The following is an 18,947-nucleotide window of genomic DNA, read 5'->3' as shown; positions in this document are numbered from 1 at the left end:
AAGAGGCACTTGCTCATCATAACTATGTACTTAGTTGGTTTATTTAATATACCGGTACTCAAGAGCAGAGAAGAAGATTTTCAAAGAAATAATACATTTTCACTTTATAATCTATATACTAGTAGCCCTGCCCTAGCACTAAAACCCCGACCCCAGGGCCATGAATTTTACAATTTTGGTAGAGGACTCAATGCTCTTTACATTCATGCCAACAGTTTGACTTCTTAATGTCCAGGAGTAAAGAAGATTTTTAAAGATTGCATTAATTTTAGTGCTTTTTGACCCACCCCTCAGGTCCAGGGGGCGGGGACCATAAAATTCAAAATTTTTGTTCCCCTTCACCCATAGATGCTGCATACCAAACTTGGTTGAAATAGGTTCCATGGTTTCAGAGAAGAAGCTGAAAATGTTCAAATTTTAACACACGATGTACGACGGACAAAACTGATAGCAACAGTCTAAAAATCTAAGAGTTCCTATTCTTTTGAAAACTGCTGCCTTTCCCCCACACTTTACTCTTGCTTCTCTCTGGCACTTGAACATTTAAACTTGTAAAAATTCTAATATCACTGATGTTTACAATGTTTAATTTGTTTTTTAACTGCACATTATATCAATACTTTGTATAAACTACCACCAGAGGATATGATTATTATACAATTTGTAACTGAAGTTAGCCAAATGTACATACAGGCAAGTATAGCAATACATTAAGTCAGATACTGTCCAATACAGAGCAATAATTTTAACATGAAATCTCTTTGCACAACAAAATGATTTATCTGTGTACTTTGGTAAAACTTTACCAGTTCTTTGGTCAAATTTTAAATGGTCCCAGTAACAAATTGGTGGATGGCCACTGGGGCACCGGAATCGAATCCGACAATATCCATCATGCATGGATCCTCTGGATCAGCAATAGTAAACCCGTTACTGGCCATACCACACACAATCAGGCGAGCATCCTTTATCCCAGAAATATGGCGGTAATTCTTCAGTGCTTTTGATGGATGTACGGAGCCGTAGTTGGTTTCTGAATCTGTGTACACCACAAAAACGTCATACAACTTCTTATTTTGGATGGCATCAACGATTGGGGCAGAGCAGTCGGTATGTGCAAATCTCAGCCTGGAGCATTTCTCTAACACTGCAGTGAGGTTATCCTGTGGTGAAATTGCCAATTTGGTTAAAGAATTCCCGCCACCAGAGAATGCAACCACGTCATAGTTCTGTTCCGTTCGGACGGTTACCATCATCATGGCTGCTGCAGCATCTCTGGCTGTTATGATGGGGGTACCCATCACTGGAACATTCATGGAACCACTCACATCCACTGCCAATAGAAACCGCTTGCCTGTTGGCTTAAGGCATTTAAAAGAGAGATAAAAAGCCTCTTGCAATGCATCTACAACTCTGCGATTTACTGGCCATTCAAGCTTTCCAAGCTCACCTTTCCCCTTGGCGTATGCTTTTATGGCCACTAGGACAGTAAATGGATGGATCCTGGCTCCTTTTAGCAGTTGCTCATTCTTAAGTTTTTCAGTTGTGATTTGTTCCCCAAAGCTGTCAGATTCTAGAAGACCAAGACTGGACATTTTTCCAAGATTTCGAATCATGGCTGTCATTGGCATGTGCCTCATCAGAGCCCCCCACACTTCCTTAGACTTCAACAGCCCTGTAGGCACATGCTCTCGAGCCAGGTGATGCTCCAAAATCATACGCTTCATCAGTTCTTCATTGGTGCATTTCTGTGCATCCTCAAACACTTTTAGAAGGTCAATGACTTTCTTCAACTCAGACTGTTGGAAGCCTTCGTCTCTCATTGCCCAGCTATTTTTCCATTGGCTCTCAGTGGCAGCCTTCCCTCGACAAATGTAGCTGACCAAATACCCCAGGGCATCATCGATGGTCTTGATGTGACAAAGTCGGAAGACATCCTGATGGCTGAAACCAAACCTGGCCTTGTACTTGGTCACATGATGGGCTAGCATCAGAATTCCCTCATTCTTCTGTTTGTAGTTTTGGTACCAAGTGGACACTCCCTTTCGGTGGGCTCTTCCCCATCCTTTCCCATAAGGATTTATTTCTTGGCAAAACTTAATGAACTGGAATAAGTGTGTTGGAATTCGACAGACATCTGACAGAATCTTGTAGCCTGCTTCTTTGGTGGTGGGGTCATTGGAACGACAGCTCAATGCCAAGGCAAACATGATGGGATTTGCTTTGCATGCTTTGTTCTCCACACTGAATTCTCGAATTGTCTCCACCACTTTCAATCCATTACCATTGTTGATCATCCTAAAAAAAATCACATAATGTATAATATCAAAATTTCCCCAATTTGAAGCTAATAAATTAATTTAAAGGATCTGCTGAATTTCAGTAATGTTTTAGTTTTTACAACCAAGTCCCTACAATTATTGAGCACAAGGTCTTCAGACAAAATATGAGCAAAATCTGGTATAAACTATATCTGTTCTATAGAGTCTCCCACTTGGCGCAGTGGTTAGAGCGTTTGTCAATCTGTCCGATTAAAATCAGATCCTTTGATTTGCTTACATAAAGATCGCTACACAACGCACTTGTGTGGCGACCTTTATGTGAGCGGATCAAATATAAGGATCTGATTGAAACGTTTGCTCTAGAGTTCGATCAGTCGTGAAGTAAGGACTTGATTATTGCGTCGTGGGTTCGAATCCCATGACTATAGACTGGGACGTAGAGACTGGTCATTCAGATGAGACTGTATAAACTGAGGTCCCGTGTTGCAGAAGGTGCTGGCACGAAAAAGATCCCTCACAGCTCAATGACCCTGAGTGTCGAGTATAAGACACAAAAGCAGCTCTCCATCAAGTGATTGCATCTCCAATATGAGTGAGAAATTCTCAGAAGGGATGTTAAACACCATACAATCAGTCATCTCTTTAGAGAATGAACAGGCTTTTGCTGACACCCTGGATGTCACATGGATCATGTACTCGGCCGAGGGGACAGGAATCTGCAGAGGTGAGCCGAATACCTGGATGTAGGCAAAACCCTGTCCACTTCTCTAAACAGAATAACTATATATACCTGATTTTGCTCGGATTGTCTCAAAACCCTTTGATATCGAGATCATTTTATTACATAGGCCTATATCATTTATATGTTGAATTTATTTTATTTCATAAATAGGTTCATCACACAGGCGCTTGTTTCATACAGTACGCTAGTTTTCTACTATATAATAATATTAGAAGAAAACTAGCGTACTGTATGAAACAAGCGCCTGTGGTTCATCAACTGTTCATACCTGACGATGGATTCTGCGTTTTCCCTGGTCAGATCTTTTTCACCAGTGTAGTAGGTTCCCCCATCCGTCCCAATACACAGGAACCGACGCAGGCGGGTCTCGTAGTCAGTCTTGAAAACATATCCCTCCGTATTATTCACTGTCTGATATGGCGCCAACTTCCCCGAGACGGGAACCTCGGGGCCCTCGGGCATAGAAAGCCCCGCCCACTCATCCTCCTCAATCTCCATAACTTCATCATCACTCATATTTGCGGACCCAGGACTTACAGAGGGATAAACCCAAACCTTTCAGTCCCTAGTCAAAAATGAAGATGGTAATCGCAAAGTGAAACTGGAAATACCCTAACCTATTTATAGCACTATCTTTACAGGGAACTATGGAACGTCGTGCGATCAATAAATATTGATAAAGAAAAGTTGTGCGGTGGATTTCTGTTGTTGTTATGTCTTTTTTTCCCTCCTTAAATCACACATATATTTATTCCTAATTATCATGATCATTTTCTATCTTTTATTGTATTTCTATTGTGTAAATAGTAAAGGGGGGTCTCAACTTTTCTAATCATTATTCCCCAAACAAAAATTAATCACTGCAATATAATCATACATGATTGGTTTATTTTATGTATTTAATTTGGTTAAATTTAACATTATACTTAAAACTTTTTTCAGGATACCAAAGAATAATGTAATAATATTGATAGTAATGTAATTGAATGGGGGACATACAGATTTTTTTAATGAAATAGGGCTTCCATATTTTTTTTTAAATAAAAATCCCCTTTTACAAAAATATACTTTTAAATTATCATAATGCTCTAAAATTAATGACATGTAATGGCTACCAGTACATACTGCAGGAAGAAAAGCTATTTGCAACTTTATGATTTACAGTAAACTGAATTTATACATCTATGTATCACTACTAGATTAACTGTTTTATATATCATAAAGAATGTAAAATATTCATATAGTAAAAGTACAGGGAGGGTGAAAAGGTATTACATTAAAATTATACACTTTTTACAATAAAAACTATTCTTTAAATAATACATTCAGCAAATATGACACTTAAAACCCCTGTATGATCAACTTGTTTTCACATTGAAGGGATTGTCATCCTTGGCTAGCTGAGAAATCCTGTAATCAAGAAATCTCATTTTTCATTCTTTACTGACAGATAGGTTTTATTTCTCTGACCTCCTATCTTAATATAATTATTATTAGAAAACAAAAGATTAAAATTTACAATTTAATTTCAGTTAAATAAATTGTTAAACATTTAATTCATATTCATCACATCAAGACTGAAATACTTTCAGATAAAACATTCACATACATGTATTTGTATAGAATGTCTACTTCACTGTCCCACCACAGTGGCCTGTAACATACTGTATTTGATTTTACGTAATCACTATATGTATACAAAAAGAGATCCTTTTTTGTATACATATAGTGATTACGTAAAATCAAAAACAGTATGTTACCGGCCCCTGTGTGTCCCACCTACAATTTCATTTACATTGTTGAACAGTCCATATACTAGTATCCTGATTTAGGAATTGAGGAATTTACAATAATATGGCACAGATGAATAAATGTAAAAGGATACATTCTTGGAGGAAAATGAAATAACAAACTACATATTGTACATGTAATAAGATATCTGGGCACAACAAGTCATTTACATTCAAGAAATGTAAGAAGAAAAACAACAAGCAAATTGTTCAAATTCATTAACAGTTCAAATGATTAAGAAACATAGGTAATCAGAGATTACAGAGCTCACCTCAACGAATGTTGTCTTTAAGTAAGGCAAAGTCACACAATTTGAACCAACAAAAAGTATACATTCCAAAAATGAAAATATTTTTAAAAGCAATTTTGATCTGATACTTTGAAATAGACCTACATAAAAAATTTAAACTACTTCTTCTTCATGAAAATGTAATGAAAATCCAGCATCTGAAGCAAGATTGAGAGTTTTCATCTCTTGATGCATCATTTGTGCAAGTTTGGTTTATACAATGTTAAATAAGCCTTATAGTTTTTGGTAATAGGCCTGCAACCATAAGGCCTAGAAAAAAAATATGTTTGTTTCCGCTTTCCCGACCGACCCTAATTTATAGTGCCGACCCTAAATATTTTTTTTCATGCTTTTGTCCCATGATGTGCAAGATTTCAACCAGGGAATTATAGCCTCCAACTTTGCAAGCTTTTCAAGACAGAAAGAAGTTTAGGTCACCTTTCCATTATAAGTTAAGTCACAGTAATGCTTGAAAACACCATTTCTTTTGTCATTAATGTTACTTCTACACACGTTTTGATTAAAGAAGCAAAAAAATTTTTTTTCAAAAAAAAAAATTTGCCTACCTACCTACCCTATATTTTTTCAGCCTGAAAGCGGAAACAAACATATTTTTTTTCTAGGCCTAACTTTTACCTTGTCTATTATCTGAAAAATGTATGTCTAATTCAGCATCCGAAGCAAGTCCATTAGTGTGCATCCTTAGATGTATCATCCATGCAAGTTTGCTCATTATAGGGCTCATAGTTTATTGGAAATGAAACATGCATCAAAACTAACATTTTCAATCATCCACAAAAAGTAGGTCAGATTCAGCATCCGAAGCAAGCCTGGAAGTATGCGTCCTTAGATGTATCATCTATGCAAGACTGGTCATTAAAGAACTCATAGTTCCTTGGAAATGAAACCTGCACCAAAAACTTTTAACTATTCACTCAACCGGAAAATGTAGGTCAGATTCAGCATCCGAAGCAAGCCCGGTAGTATGCATCCTTAGATGTATCATCCATGCAAGTTTGGTCAACATAGGGCTTATAGTTACTTTGAAATGAAACCTACACCAAAAACTTTAACCTGTTCACTCAACCGGAAAATGTAGGTCAGATTCAGCATCCGAAGCAAGCCCGGTAGTATGCATCCTTAGATGTATCATCCATGCAAGTTTGGTCAACATAGGGCTTATAGTTACTTGGAAATGAAACCTACACCAAAAACTTTAACCTGTTCACTCAACCGGAAAATGTAGGTCAGATTCAGCATCCGAAGCAAGCCCGGTAGTATGCATCCTTAGATGTATCATCCATGCAAGTTTGGTCAACATAGGGCTTATAGTTACTTGGAAATGAAACCTGCACCAAAAATGTTAACCTGTTCACTCAACCGGAAAATGTAGGTCAGATTCAGCATCCGAAGCAAGCCCGGTAGTATGCATCCTTAGATGTATCATCCATGCAAGTTTGGTCAACATAGGGCTTATAGTTACTTGGAAATGAAACCTACACCAAAAACTTTAACCTGTTCACTCAACCGGAAAATGTAGGTCAGATTCAGCATCCGAAGCAAGCCCGGTAGTATGCATCCTTAGATGTATCATCCATGCAAGTTTGGTCACTATAGGGCTTATAGTTACTTGGAAATGAAACCTGCACCAAAAATGTTAACCTGTTCACTCAACCGGAAAATGTAGGTCAGATTCAGCATCCGAAGCAAGCCCGGTATATGCATCCTTAGATGTATCATCCATGCAAGTTTGGTCAACATAGGGCTTATAGTTACTTGGAAATGAAACCTACACCAAAAACTTTAGCCTGTTCACTCATATCAGATTCAGCATCCGAAGCAAGCCCGGTAGTATGCATCCTTAGATGTATCATCCATGCAAGTTTGGTCAACATAGGGCTTATAGTTACTTGGAAATGAAACCCACACCAAAAACTGCACCAAAAATGTTAACCTGCTCCAAAAACATTAACCTGGTCATTCCTTTGCTGAAATTGCAGCATCTGAAACTTTGACTGGTACAATGAAACACACTAGAAACATCTTCCATGCATGTCTAATCAATACAGGACATAGAAGTACTTAAAAAGAAAACTGCTCAAAAAAACTTAACCTTAACCCGGGACGCCGACACCGACGCCGACGGTATTACATAAGCTCCCCCAACTTCGTTGAGGTGAGCTAAAAAATTATTATACAAAAATTCTAAGCAAATTCTGAAATTTGATGCAGTTATACTAACAAAAAAATACAGTCCTTTAACTGGCGCAATCGTAAAAAGAAAAGAAAATGTTAATCACTGTTTAAAAAAATAAAAAAAGTTTTAAACTTTTACACAATAAATTAATCTCAACTCAAGGAATACACTGATCTAACATAGATACAAGATAGTATGTCACTAATAAGGCACGACATCAACTTGGAAGTGCTTTCAGATCTGGCTGTACAAACCTGTAACAGAAAAATAAAATAAATTCAGGATTGGAAAATAAACACTTACTATGGAGTCTAATCGAACATCTTACTTTTGAAACCTCAAAAATTGATTCATGAATCACAAGTGGAAAATTTTTGTCAATTAAAGCAAAAGACAGGGATGATAACTTTCCATCCAATTTAATGATACTTATCAATTTCTGCATAATTACATATAATTATTAACTGCTCAGATTTCATGGTTTCAATGAGAAATACAGGTTTGTGGGGATTTGATTTCAGGAATGAAGAATAGTTGTAATGATTGTGAAAAATTACATTGTGAACATAAATTTGTGGGACCCTTCATATTTTTAGATAAATGAAGAATGAAGAATATTAATTTGTAATAATTGTGAAAAATTACATTTCCATCTGGACATAAATTTGTGGTAGCTTGCCTATTTTAAAATAAATGAAGAATGAAAAATCCTGTAAAAATTGTGAAAAATTACATTTCCTTGAGGGCATAAATTTGTGGGACCCTTCAAAAATAAATTTGAAATCACCTCCCCAAGACAAGAGGCATAACTCTGTCAAAAATTGCTTGATCTACCCAAAACAAAACTTGACTTAGATATTCTTATGATAAATCTGTATACTGAATTTCATCTAAGTATGTGAAACCTCTGCAAAGAAAATGAACAGAAATTGTTGGTGTACCGAACAATCTACCAACCAACTGATAGCAGCAAAGCAAAATGCACTCCCTTCTTGGTGATATAATAAAATTTTAAAAAAGTAGTTATCTATGTATTAACTGACACTTACTGATGTCTGGCTGTGTCAGAGTACAGATGTTTATGGGAGTAGTACTGTGCTATAACTGTCTTGTCAAAGAGGTAAGGGTTTCTTTCTACAAACTCCTCAAAAGAGTTTACTCCAGGGGACTGCTTGATGGCATGCGCTACCTCCGCAATGTAGAACATGGTTATTGTTTCGTGGTATCCAAACTTAACCTTCAATGTAAATTTGATATTTACCAGTGTATATTGACAATTTCATTAGACATTAACTGCTTTTGGTGATATCTATACTTGTCAAATGAATTATTTTAGCATCAAACATTCAAAAATATACTATGAGTAAATCATTAAAGTTTCTATATTTATTATTTGACTTAATTTTCATGGTGATTCAACATGCTTGTATGTATCATTAACAATAAAAATTTAAGTTAAAAACTATGGGAGTCTTAGAAGGAACTGGTACACTTTTTAGTTTAAAATATATTTTTTATTCATATATAGAAATGGATTGAACAGCAGGCATAAATGCCTACGATCGTTCTCTCCATAGGTCAAGGTACAATTACAAGTACATGTAAACATTGAAAAAATGTATGAAGAGTAGATTATCAATTGGTACATATTTAGAATTTATTCACTGAGAGAGAGAGAGATATAGAGAGTACACTTTTTAACAAAGAGGAAATGGTGGATCATTGGTAAATATTTCTCCATTAAATGTGATTTTACCTTTTCTTTGTTTTGTTCATTAAAATGCTGAATTCCTTGTCTGGAAGTAAAATACATGTATTAAAACATAGGTAATCAGAGATTACAGAGCTCACCTCAACGAATGTTGTCTTTAAGTAAGGCAAAGTCACACAATTAACCAACAAAAAGTATACATTTCAAAAATGAAAATATTTTTAAAAGCAATTTTGATCTGATACTTTGAAATAGACCTACATAAAAAATTTAAACTACTTCTTCTTCATGAAAATGTAATGAAAATCCAGCATCTGAAGCAAATTTGAGAGTTTTCATCTCTTGATGCATCATTTGTGCAAGTTTGGTTTATACAATGTTATATAAGCCTTACAGTTTTTGGTAATAGACCTGCAACCATAACTTTTACCTTGTCTATCATCTGAAAAATGTACGTCTAATTCAGCATCCGAAGCAAGTCCATTAGTGTGCATCCTTAGATGTATCATCCATGCAAGTTTCCTCATTATAGGGCTCATAGTTTATTGGAAATGAAACATGCATCAAAACTAACATTTTCACTCATCCACAAAAAGTAGGTCAGATTCAGCATCCGAAGCAAGCCTGGAAGTATGCGTCCTTAGATGTATCATCTGTGCAAGACTGGTCATTAAAGAACTCATAGTTCCTTGGAAATGAAACTTGCACCAAAAACTTTTAACTATTCACTCAACCGGAAAATGTAGGTCAGATTCAGCATCCGAAGCAAGCCTGGTAGTGTGCATCCTTAGATGTATCATCCATGCAAGTTTGGTCAACATAGGGCTTAAAGTTACTTGCAAATGAAACCTGCACCAAAAACATTAACCTGTTCGCTCAACTGGAAAATGTAGGTCAGATTCAGCATCCGAAGCAAGCCCGGTAGTATGCATCCTTAGATGTATCATCCATGCAAGTTTGGTCAACATAGGGCTTATAGTTACTTGGAAATGAAACCTGCACCAAAAACTTTAACCTGTTCGCTCAACTGGAAAATGTAGGTCAGATTCAGCATCCGAAGCAAGCCCGGTAGTATGCATCCTTAGATGTATCATCCATGCAAGATTGGTCAACATAGGGCTTATAGTTACTTGGAAATGAAACCTGCACCAAAAACTTTAACCTGTTCACTCAACTGGAAAATGTAGGTCAGATTCAGCATCCGAAGCAAGCCCGGTAGTATGCATCCTTAGGTGTATCATCCATGCAAGTTTGGTCAACATAGGGCTTATAGTTACTTGGAAATGAAACCTGCACCAAAAACTTTAACCTGTTCACTCAACTGGAAAATGTAGGTCAGATTCAGCATCCGAAGCAAGCCCCGTAGTATGCATCCTTAGATGTATCATCCATGCAAGTTTGGTCAACATAGGTCTTATAGTTACTTGGAAATGAAACCTGCACCAAAAACTTTAACCTGTTCACTCAACCGGAAAATGTAGGTCAGATTCAGCATCCGAAGCAAGCCCGGTAGTATGCATCCTTAGATGTATCATCCATGCAAGTTTGGTCAACATAGGGCTTATAGTTACTTGGAAATGAAACCTGCACCAAAAATGTTAACCTGTTCACTCAACCGGAAAATGTAGGTCAGATTCAGCATCCGAAGCAAGCCCGGTAGTATGCATCCTTAGATGTATCATCCATGCAAGTTTGGTCAACATAGGGCTTATAGTTACTTGGAAATGAAACCTACACCGAAAACTTTAACCTGTTCACTCAACCGGAAAATGTAGGTCAGATTCAGCATCCGAAGCAAGCCCGGTAGTATGCATCCTTAGATGTATCATCCATGCAAGTTTGGTCAACATAGGGCTTATAGTTACTTGGAAATGAAACCCACACCAAAAACTGCACCAAAAATGTTAACCTGCTCCAAAAACATTAACCTGGTAATTTCTTTGCTGAAATTGCAGCATCTGAAACTTTGTCTGGTACAATAAAACACACTAAAACCATCTTCCATGCATGTCTAATCACTATAGGACACAGAAGTAATTAAAAAGAAAACTGCTCCAAAAAACTTAACCTTAACCTGGGACGCCGACGCCGACACCGACGCCGAGGGTATCACATAAGCTCCCCCGAACTTCGTTGAGGTGAGCTAAAAATTATTTCTCAGCTGACATTGAAATATGAAGTTCAAGACACTCATATACAAATACATGTACTCTAACAATATTCAGTTTAAAAGAAAAAGTTAAAAACATTCAAAAAATTTACTGTAAAACAATTTTTTTTTCATGACAACTTTATCTCATGATGATTTATTGTGGGTAAACTAGTTCACGATGATTTATTTTCACGATCAAGCTTATTTTGGATCTGTTTTTAATGGACACAGATACTTTAACGACCTGTTCACAGCGAGAAATGTTCGGGATGACGAGGCTCTCTCAAATCTCACGAAAATTTCTTGCAAGCAAATAAAAGTTGGTATACAGTATTTTTATACTGGACAAAGTCCTCATACCTTATGTGTGGAGTGGCTGCCTCTTTGCCATATTCTGTGATGTAATTCCAGGCCATCCTCAAATGTGCCTCATGAGTCCAATCCTCATATGGCAAGGTGGCATCCTCAAATGCTTGGATAAATATTTCATCTCCTACAGATCTAAAGGATCTACAAGTAACACAATGACAAAATAGATGCACATTGATAGATATTACCCAATTTAAAAATAACATTTAAAAAAAAATTTTTTTTTTTAAATTGCAAGAAAAAAATCATCTTATTTATTCATTAAAAAAGATTTCTTTAGAAAAAGTAAATAAATTACAATGTATCAAGATTTCTTGCAAATGTAACATTCCAAAGAACATGCATATACATTTAAATATTTGTGTATAACCAGTAGCTTTAAAAAGACAGACTAATATACTTTTATGTACCAGAGACATCAGACACAAGTCACAAATTCTGCTTTATTTCTTACCTTATATAATACAGGAGAGGGTTGTCCTCTGACTCGTTAATTTCGGCATTGACCACGCCCCCATACCACACATGGTGGTCCCCTACAGTGTGTACTGAATGGGCACGACACTCCATCACTGCAGCACAGTCAGAAATTATAGGGACACCCTGTAGAAAACATGCCAAATATTCATCAATTTAGTAAAACACAGTATTTCTTCCTTTTTACATTTAAATTATGATAAATCAAATAATACCTATTATGATAAAAGAACTCATAAAATATTGATGTGAATGAATCAATGAATAAGCTGTCAAGTATAATGTAAATGTTACTGCTATAACAATCTGAAGCAGCTCTGTGACTCTGGTGTTTGGCAACCTGCTTCAGGAAGTCTTTTAAAAAGCTAGGACTTTGTGTCCATTTACAGACACTGTGTCTGTCTGGACAGCAGGGGTTGCCGTGACTGAAGAACATTGGTTGCCATTACTAGAAAGGTCCATACACTCGAAGAGAACTCATGCTAAGCTTCGGGTTGAAGCTTCCCTAAGCTGGGGGAAGTGTAGCAGACAGTATATAAGGAACTACTTATACTGCCTCGCTAGTGAGCTAGCTTTCCCAGTCATGCATTAGAGTCTCCCTCTATTTCAGGCAAGTTAAGCAATGGTGAGCCTGTTAAACCCTTGGATTGGTGGCTACTTATTACATCAGATCTAGAAGAATTTCCTTTGTGAAAATTTTACATACGGTAGTACACTTACATCATTTGTCTGGGCATGTGGAATTTCTTTGAACTGACAATCTTCTGTTTCAACATGTTTTGCAAAGTCTACTCCATATTTTACCTTACAACAAACAAAACAATACACAATTATACATGTAAATATTTTTTTCAAATACAATTTTCATTAAATTATACATGTAAAGTAGTTGGAGGAAACAAGCAATATAATCATACATGTATATACTTCTATAAATATTTGTATATAGTTATAATTAAGTTAACATCATTAAATGGTATTAATTATTAACATTGATAAAGTAAGGCTAAATTACTAGGGCAGGACTAGAATATTACACAGTCTTAAAGACACACTACATTATCACTTATCAGATCTTTAAACTTATAGGTGTATTAATAACACATATACATTTTTTAACAAGTATCAATATTCTCACCTGATTTTGCTTTAGCACATGGATGGCAAATTTTTGAGTTCTTAGCAGCAACTCATGCATGTGACTACAATGAAAAGGAATTTGTTTTTAAATTGATTTAATTGACTATTTAACTATTCCTCAAAATGAAACCCTATCATTTCATTATAAGCATAATTCACTATAAGTGTGTTTTACTATTTTTACAATTCCGCAACCTGAAGTCCAATCAAAAAGCTATAGCATTTCTTTAACAGAACATGGAATACCTTGGATTGTTGATACAGAAGGACACAATTGGAGGGTGGTAGGAGACATTGGTAAATGATGTACAAGTCATTCCTCTCTTTGACCAGCGATCTCTCAGTATGTCATACTCTCCTGAAGTCACAACCACCACTGAATAGGAATAGAAATGGGACAAGGTCTTCAATTATTTCATTCATTCCTATTTTATTTACATTGTTGCTGTGAAATGCACTGATGATGTATGTAATATTACACTTAGTGACTAATTACCACACTGAGGGACTTTTCCCATTATCTTCTTGTAGTTTTCTGCTGCATGCTGGTCTTCTGATGAATTGATCTTTGAGGATACTGTAATCATGACATATGTAACTTCATATTAATACATAAATGATATATGCATGATTATGAACATTATGAAAAAAATAACAAGCTGAGATAGCAATAAAACATAGCACATTTTCTAAATCATTTAAGAAATATTAGAATCATCATAAGGAGCACATGGTTGGTATTAAACTGTATAAACCGAGTTCCCTTGTCGCAGAAGATGCATGACACAACTGATCGATCGCGAGATCCTGGTCTCATTGCTGAAAGACCCTATGTATTGAATACAGGTCCATAAATTTGCAGTTATCTACTGGTAATTAATTAAGTTGTAGCATATCAATATGAGTGAAAATTTCTCACAAGGACATTCAACAACAAAAAAAAAAAATATAAGATTTGAAGTTCTCACCTGAGGATACACCTCTGGAAACTCCACATCTGCAGCACCTCTCTGTCCAACCTCTCAATATTCCTTGGTCTGTCAATCCCAAACTCCTCCCAAGACTTGATAATAGTCTTATATGTTTCATTTTTCTATCAGTGGATAAAAGATTGCTGTTAAATAGCAGTATAATATTGAAAATTTTCTCTAGTTTCAAACTAAGTTTGTTTCACACTAAGGAAATTCGGGCGTGTTTTTTTTAAATTATGTGTCAACTTCATTAAATTCATATGTAATATAAATGTGTATTAATTACTACAAAAATACGAGTGATTTAAATTATATACTTACTAAATAGCTGCGTGAAGTAGGCAAGTAAATTGAACTGTTGCATAATTCTTCCCCGAGGAGTATCTCGATCCCGATGAAAATGCAGTAAATGAAAACGGGCAGGCAGCTAGGCCTAGAAGCTATTGCTTGCATATAAGCATGATTAGAACGCAGCATTTGAAGCAACTATGTCATATTAATATATTACATATCATTTTTTTTATTTACATTGTATAATTATGATTAAATTACCGGAAAAGGCGCGGGTGGTTATTTGACTTTTAACTAAATTACGTCACAAATGCTTGACATCATAATTAAGCGATTGCTTGCGTCACAAAAGAATGACGTAAAGATCAGAGAAACAAAGTAACCAAGCATTTATCAATACTATTTTGGAATCTTGTCTTCTTTCGCAAACATGCCTACAGCAAGCCAAGCAATGATAGTTATGAACGGTGAAGGAGAGGATCCAAGAATTCCACGAAGGAGATACAATGGGGAGACAGGCGCATTCTCTGTTGCAAATTACGACATGGAACTGGCGCTCCGATTAAAGAACATCGGATTCTTAAATCAAGGAATTTCAGGTACCGGATTTTCGGACCAAATTCCAGGAAAATTTACAAAGATGAAAGGACTTTCCACAAATATGGGTACATATGATCCAGTAAGAAAGGTATATCGATGGGAGGTGTCTAATGCACACACAGAAAGACGGCCGCAAATGAGAAGTAGTGACACAAACACAACGGAAAATATTGTATGGTTTCCGAAAAGAGAGAACATGGATAAACGTCAGGACTTTGCAGGAAATAAATTGCCAAAACTCGGTGGAAAGTCTGGTAGCACTCCAAATGTAACATTAGAGGATTTGGGATTTCGAAAAAGAAAAACTGTTCCAAAAACTCCTGCACATCCTAAGATTGGAACATCTCTTGCATCACTTGGAACAAAGTTCGTTCTGTCTCCTAATGAACGCCACACAGTAACCATAGAAAGTGTTTACGAAAAGCCCGAGCAAGAAACACGAGTTGGAGATTCTAGCTTGGAAAACCCAGTGACAGAGACAACGTGAGTTATACAAATCAATTGATGCCTCTTTTAATATAAAACATAATTAAGAAAATAAATTGGTATAACCATGCATCACAGATTAGAAGAATTTGCACTAAACTTGAGACTGTTCTTACACATCTGAATTAACCCCCTGGAAACCAACTTTTTCAAAAGATAACTTAAGACCGCGGAACATTAACTGGCAAAATGGAAATATACAGCTTACGTCATTTCTATCTGTTACAATCAAAACATTCAGTGATAAACAATGAAATGGGCGGGTACAATTCGACGCGGACGTGGGGAAAACATCGGATTGAAATGGCAGATCGAAATTCATTTTCAATCCACCTGAGCTGTTTTCAAAGCAAAGAGTGAATGCATGATCTAAAAATCAACTAATTTCACCTCCCAAATACATATTGTTTGAAGTTCACATTAAGGTGTTTCCACCCTCACAATTTTATAGGTTCAAAGTACAAAAACTGCATTTATTTTCATTTGATATACTTTAAACTTTCCAATTATTGCAAAAAATGTGTAGGTCACCATATTATTTAAGATGCGAAACATAAATAAACAGAAGTGTATGTCAACATAAAAAAATCGCACATTTTTTGTAAACAGTATTATGAAAAATATGTAAACTGGTTGAAATGCATAATTCTGATGCTGAGTGTTCCTAAATACTTACTACTTAAAAGATACTTTTGAATTGTGAATATCAGGGAAACTATATTTTACAATAAAGTAAATGCATGAATGAAGGGACCTTAGAAGGAGTTATTGCCCTTGTCAACATTTCTTAAAGATTGAATAATTGATTAAATATAGAAAATATGCATTTTTTAAATTCTTTAACTTAGCAATTTTTATCATTACATCTATTGTAAAGCATTCTTCCAAGAGATATTGTTCTATTAGGTATGAATTTAAACTAATTACAGTTTTTGCAAAAACCTATGACATCATAGGAGGGTGGAATTACCTTAATATGAGTTTTAGCTTATAATTTTAAGAACGCAAAAAATCATAGAAGACAAAGATTATTTTTCAGTAGATATTTGATTCTAGAAGGGGGGGGGGGGGGGGTAAAAATTGTCGAGTCAGGTCATGGCTTAACATGACAATATATTTTATTTCTAGGATTATAAGAGTGCACGAGTTTTATACTTATTCTCACTGAAAACTGTTGGACAACTTTATTAAAAAATCGTTCAGCCCCCCCCCCCCCCCCCCAACACAAAGATATTTATATATTTACCAAACAGAAATGAAATATTTGTCCCTTTAATATGGTTAACGCTAGATGGTAGAGACTAGAAGTAGTCGAACATGAGTTATCGTTCATATAATGAAGTTTCGTTCATAAAATGCGCACTACATCACTAGAGATCCAATTTAAAAGAAAAAGAGTCAGTCTACAGAAAATCATCCAATAAATTAAGAACAAACCTTATTTGAAAATGCTTGATGAGAGCCGTTCTTAAATTGAAGTTATGGTATAAAAATGTATTTACAAAAGTTCTCAGAGATATCACCGTGAAATAAATGTTTCACACACACAACATGTAAGAATTAACGACCTTGACCTCTGACCTCAAAATAAAAAGGGGTCTTCCTTATGCCATATAGGGAATTGTGGTATGAATTTTATTTCAATGCAAAAACTTAAAGGCTTCTTGAGATATCGCGCGGAAACGAAAGTGTTAGAACGGAGAGATTTTATTAACAAGACATATACAGCACAAAATCAAATATTTCTCAGGTCATAGGTAGCTGTTTTGTAAAACTTCGTTGCAAAAGCTTCTTTATGTATTTACGTTTCTGTTTCCTGCCTTTAATATCGAACGATCTATTGTGGTATGTAAAAATCAATACAATTGCCAACTAAATAATTATTAAAATAAACATTTTGTAAAGTTGTTTTCAACATTGAATTAACGCAATATTTCATCAATGATGATAATTATATTTTGGAAATCTATCGCTTTTATTGTAAAAGGAAAAAAAACACAAAAATGTCAATATTTAAATATTATATATGGAAAAATTTTTCAATGGGATTTCACAATTGAAGCATCAGAATTTCCATTCAATAGTTCATAAAGTGCATATTAAAATACAACATAAGAGAATCTCTAACTTTTTCTTGCAGACCAAAATCTCAAAAGCTTTCATTACTGGAAGATGTAAAACGGACAGTGAAATACGACAGCCGAGTCCAACCTGCGATGTACATGCGCAAAAACCGTCCACCCCCAAATCCGTTCGCCGTTTGTTTCAGCTTCCGGGAGAACGATGATTACACTCACATCGATGTCAGAGATATCCTGGAAACTCAGCTTGGGCTCAAAGTCCGCTCCGTACAGTATGATCCTTTGTCGATCCGCTCATCGGATCCGGATGTGGGAACAAGGTGGATCGTTACGTACGCTACTCCGGCGGAGTGCGAGTTTGTAGCCAGCAAAGGAGTTGAAGTGAATGGGGATAAAATAGCTATAAAACTTCTAGATGACGTCATTAATTGTGAATGTGAGGCATACGCTTTGTGGAGAGAGGATGAGAGACAGAAAAGGATTGCCGAGGGGAACCGAATGATTCGAAAAGAGAGAAAAAGAAAGAGGAGGCCAAAGGACTGAATAATTTCCATACATGCCTTATTTCAAGAAATGATGTTTTTGGATGATTTTTTGATATACAATTTTTAGCAATTCTTTGTAAAACTGCCAATAGTAATTTAAAATTGTGTACCTATATGCGAGTTACACAGGGGAGTATATATAAAGTTATATACATACATTGATATTCTTTTGTGCTTTTCTTTTTGGTATGAATTTCCTTATATATGCAAATTTTACTTTACCCACAACGATGAACATATCAGAAAGCAATATGATTGGACACCATAAATTGAAGTCTATTAAACAAATGCATATGGATGAAGAAAAAAAAGTTTTTAATCAGTATTGAAAACCCATGCAGTGGACTTTTAATGTTGCAATCTAGTTGAAGTGGATCAAAGATCGATTTTTTAAATAATTAAATTTGTTCAAGAATACTTCTAAGTTTGTACTAAACCAAGCTGATTTTGGAAAGGTAAAAAAGACTGAGAGAGTATACTTTGTGAAAAAAAATTATAAGGCCCACTTACAAAGCCTTTGATCTAGTGTATCTCTCTCCAGGAAATATTTACTGGGATAAATTTTATTTTAGAAATAAAGTTTTTTTTAAAGTGTTCAACCATCTATGAGAAAATTGATTCCAGGTAGCCCAACAAAGCATTGTAGTTTTCTAGATCTGTACATCAAAACTTCCCCCCGGTCTTTAAAATCAGGTAGTATGTCGCATACAAATACTTCTTTCTTGTTACCCCTGTTGCATTGACATCACCAAGATACGTTGACACTGCACATCCTGAGTCATCAATTATTATTCTCATGAACTGAATGTTATTCAATTCATGG

The 18,947-nt window shown here is 35.6% G+C and overlaps 3 protein-coding genes across 7 annotated transcripts; 1 reads left to right on the top strand and 2 right to left on the bottom strand.

Annotated features, from left to right (window-relative positions):
* Window positions 1–570: 570 nt before the first annotated feature.
* Window positions 571–3,641, bottom strand: LOC134247385 (RNA-binding protein RO60-like). Its single transcript, XM_062729765.1, has 2 exons — window positions 3,293–3,641; window positions 571–2,298 (listed from the first exon to the last, which is right to left on the bottom strand). The coding sequence occupies exons 1-2, from the start codon at window positions 3,538–3,540 to the stop codon at window positions 825–827; spliced, it is 1,722 nt and encodes a 573-aa protein (XP_062585749.1). The 5' UTR covers window positions 3,541–3,641; the 3' UTR covers window positions 571–824.
* Window positions 3,642–7,280: 3,639 nt separating this feature from the next.
* LOC134247293 (uncharacterized) lies at window positions 7,281–14,520 on the bottom strand. Of its 5 annotated transcripts, none has more exons than XM_062729681.1 (11): window positions 14,443–14,520; window positions 14,119–14,264; window positions 13,647–13,727; window positions 13,397–13,526; window positions 13,149–13,212; window positions 12,731–12,814; window positions 11,988–12,136; window positions 11,525–11,674; window positions 9,058–9,097; window positions 8,351–8,538; window positions 7,281–7,555 (listed from the first exon to the last, which is right to left on the bottom strand). In XM_062729681.1, the coding sequence occupies exons 2-11, from the start codon at window positions 14,237–14,239 to the stop codon at window positions 7,519–7,521; spliced, it is 1,044 nt and encodes a 347-aa protein (XP_062585665.1). In that variant the 5' UTR covers window positions 14,240–14,264; window positions 14,443–14,520; the 3' UTR covers window positions 7,281–7,518. The 5 variants fall into 5 exon arrangements, with proteins under 5 accessions (XP_062585665.1, XP_062585671.1, XP_062585658.1 ...); XM_062729687.1 differs by having other exon boundaries at window positions 14,119–14,243; window positions 14,443–14,514; XM_062729674.1 differs by having other exon boundaries at window positions 14,119–14,243; window positions 14,439–14,511.
* Window positions 14,521–14,659: 139 nt separating this feature from the next.
* LOC134247366 (uncharacterized) lies at window positions 14,660–18,438 on the top strand. The gene is made up of 2 exons (XM_062729745.1): window positions 14,660–15,495; window positions 17,639–18,438. The coding sequence occupies exons 1-2, from the start codon at window positions 14,843–14,845 to the stop codon at window positions 18,120–18,122; spliced, it is 1,137 nt and encodes a 378-aa protein (XP_062585729.1). The 5' UTR covers window positions 14,660–14,842; the 3' UTR covers window positions 18,123–18,438.
* The last annotated feature ends 509 nt before the right edge of the window (window positions 18,439–18,947 follow it).

Source organism: Saccostrea cucullata, unplaced genomic scaffold, assembly GCF_032062105.1.
Source record: "Saccostrea cucullata isolate Sc308-1 unplaced genomic scaffold, CSIRO_AGI_Scuc_v1 ctg801, whole genome shotgun sequence".
In the NCBI taxonomy this organism is placed as follows: Eukaryota; Metazoa; Mollusca; class Bivalvia; order Ostreida; family Ostreidae; genus Saccostrea; species Saccostrea cuccullata.
Note: the sequence above shows the minus strand (reverse complement) of the source record. Positions and strands in the feature narration are given on the sequence as shown.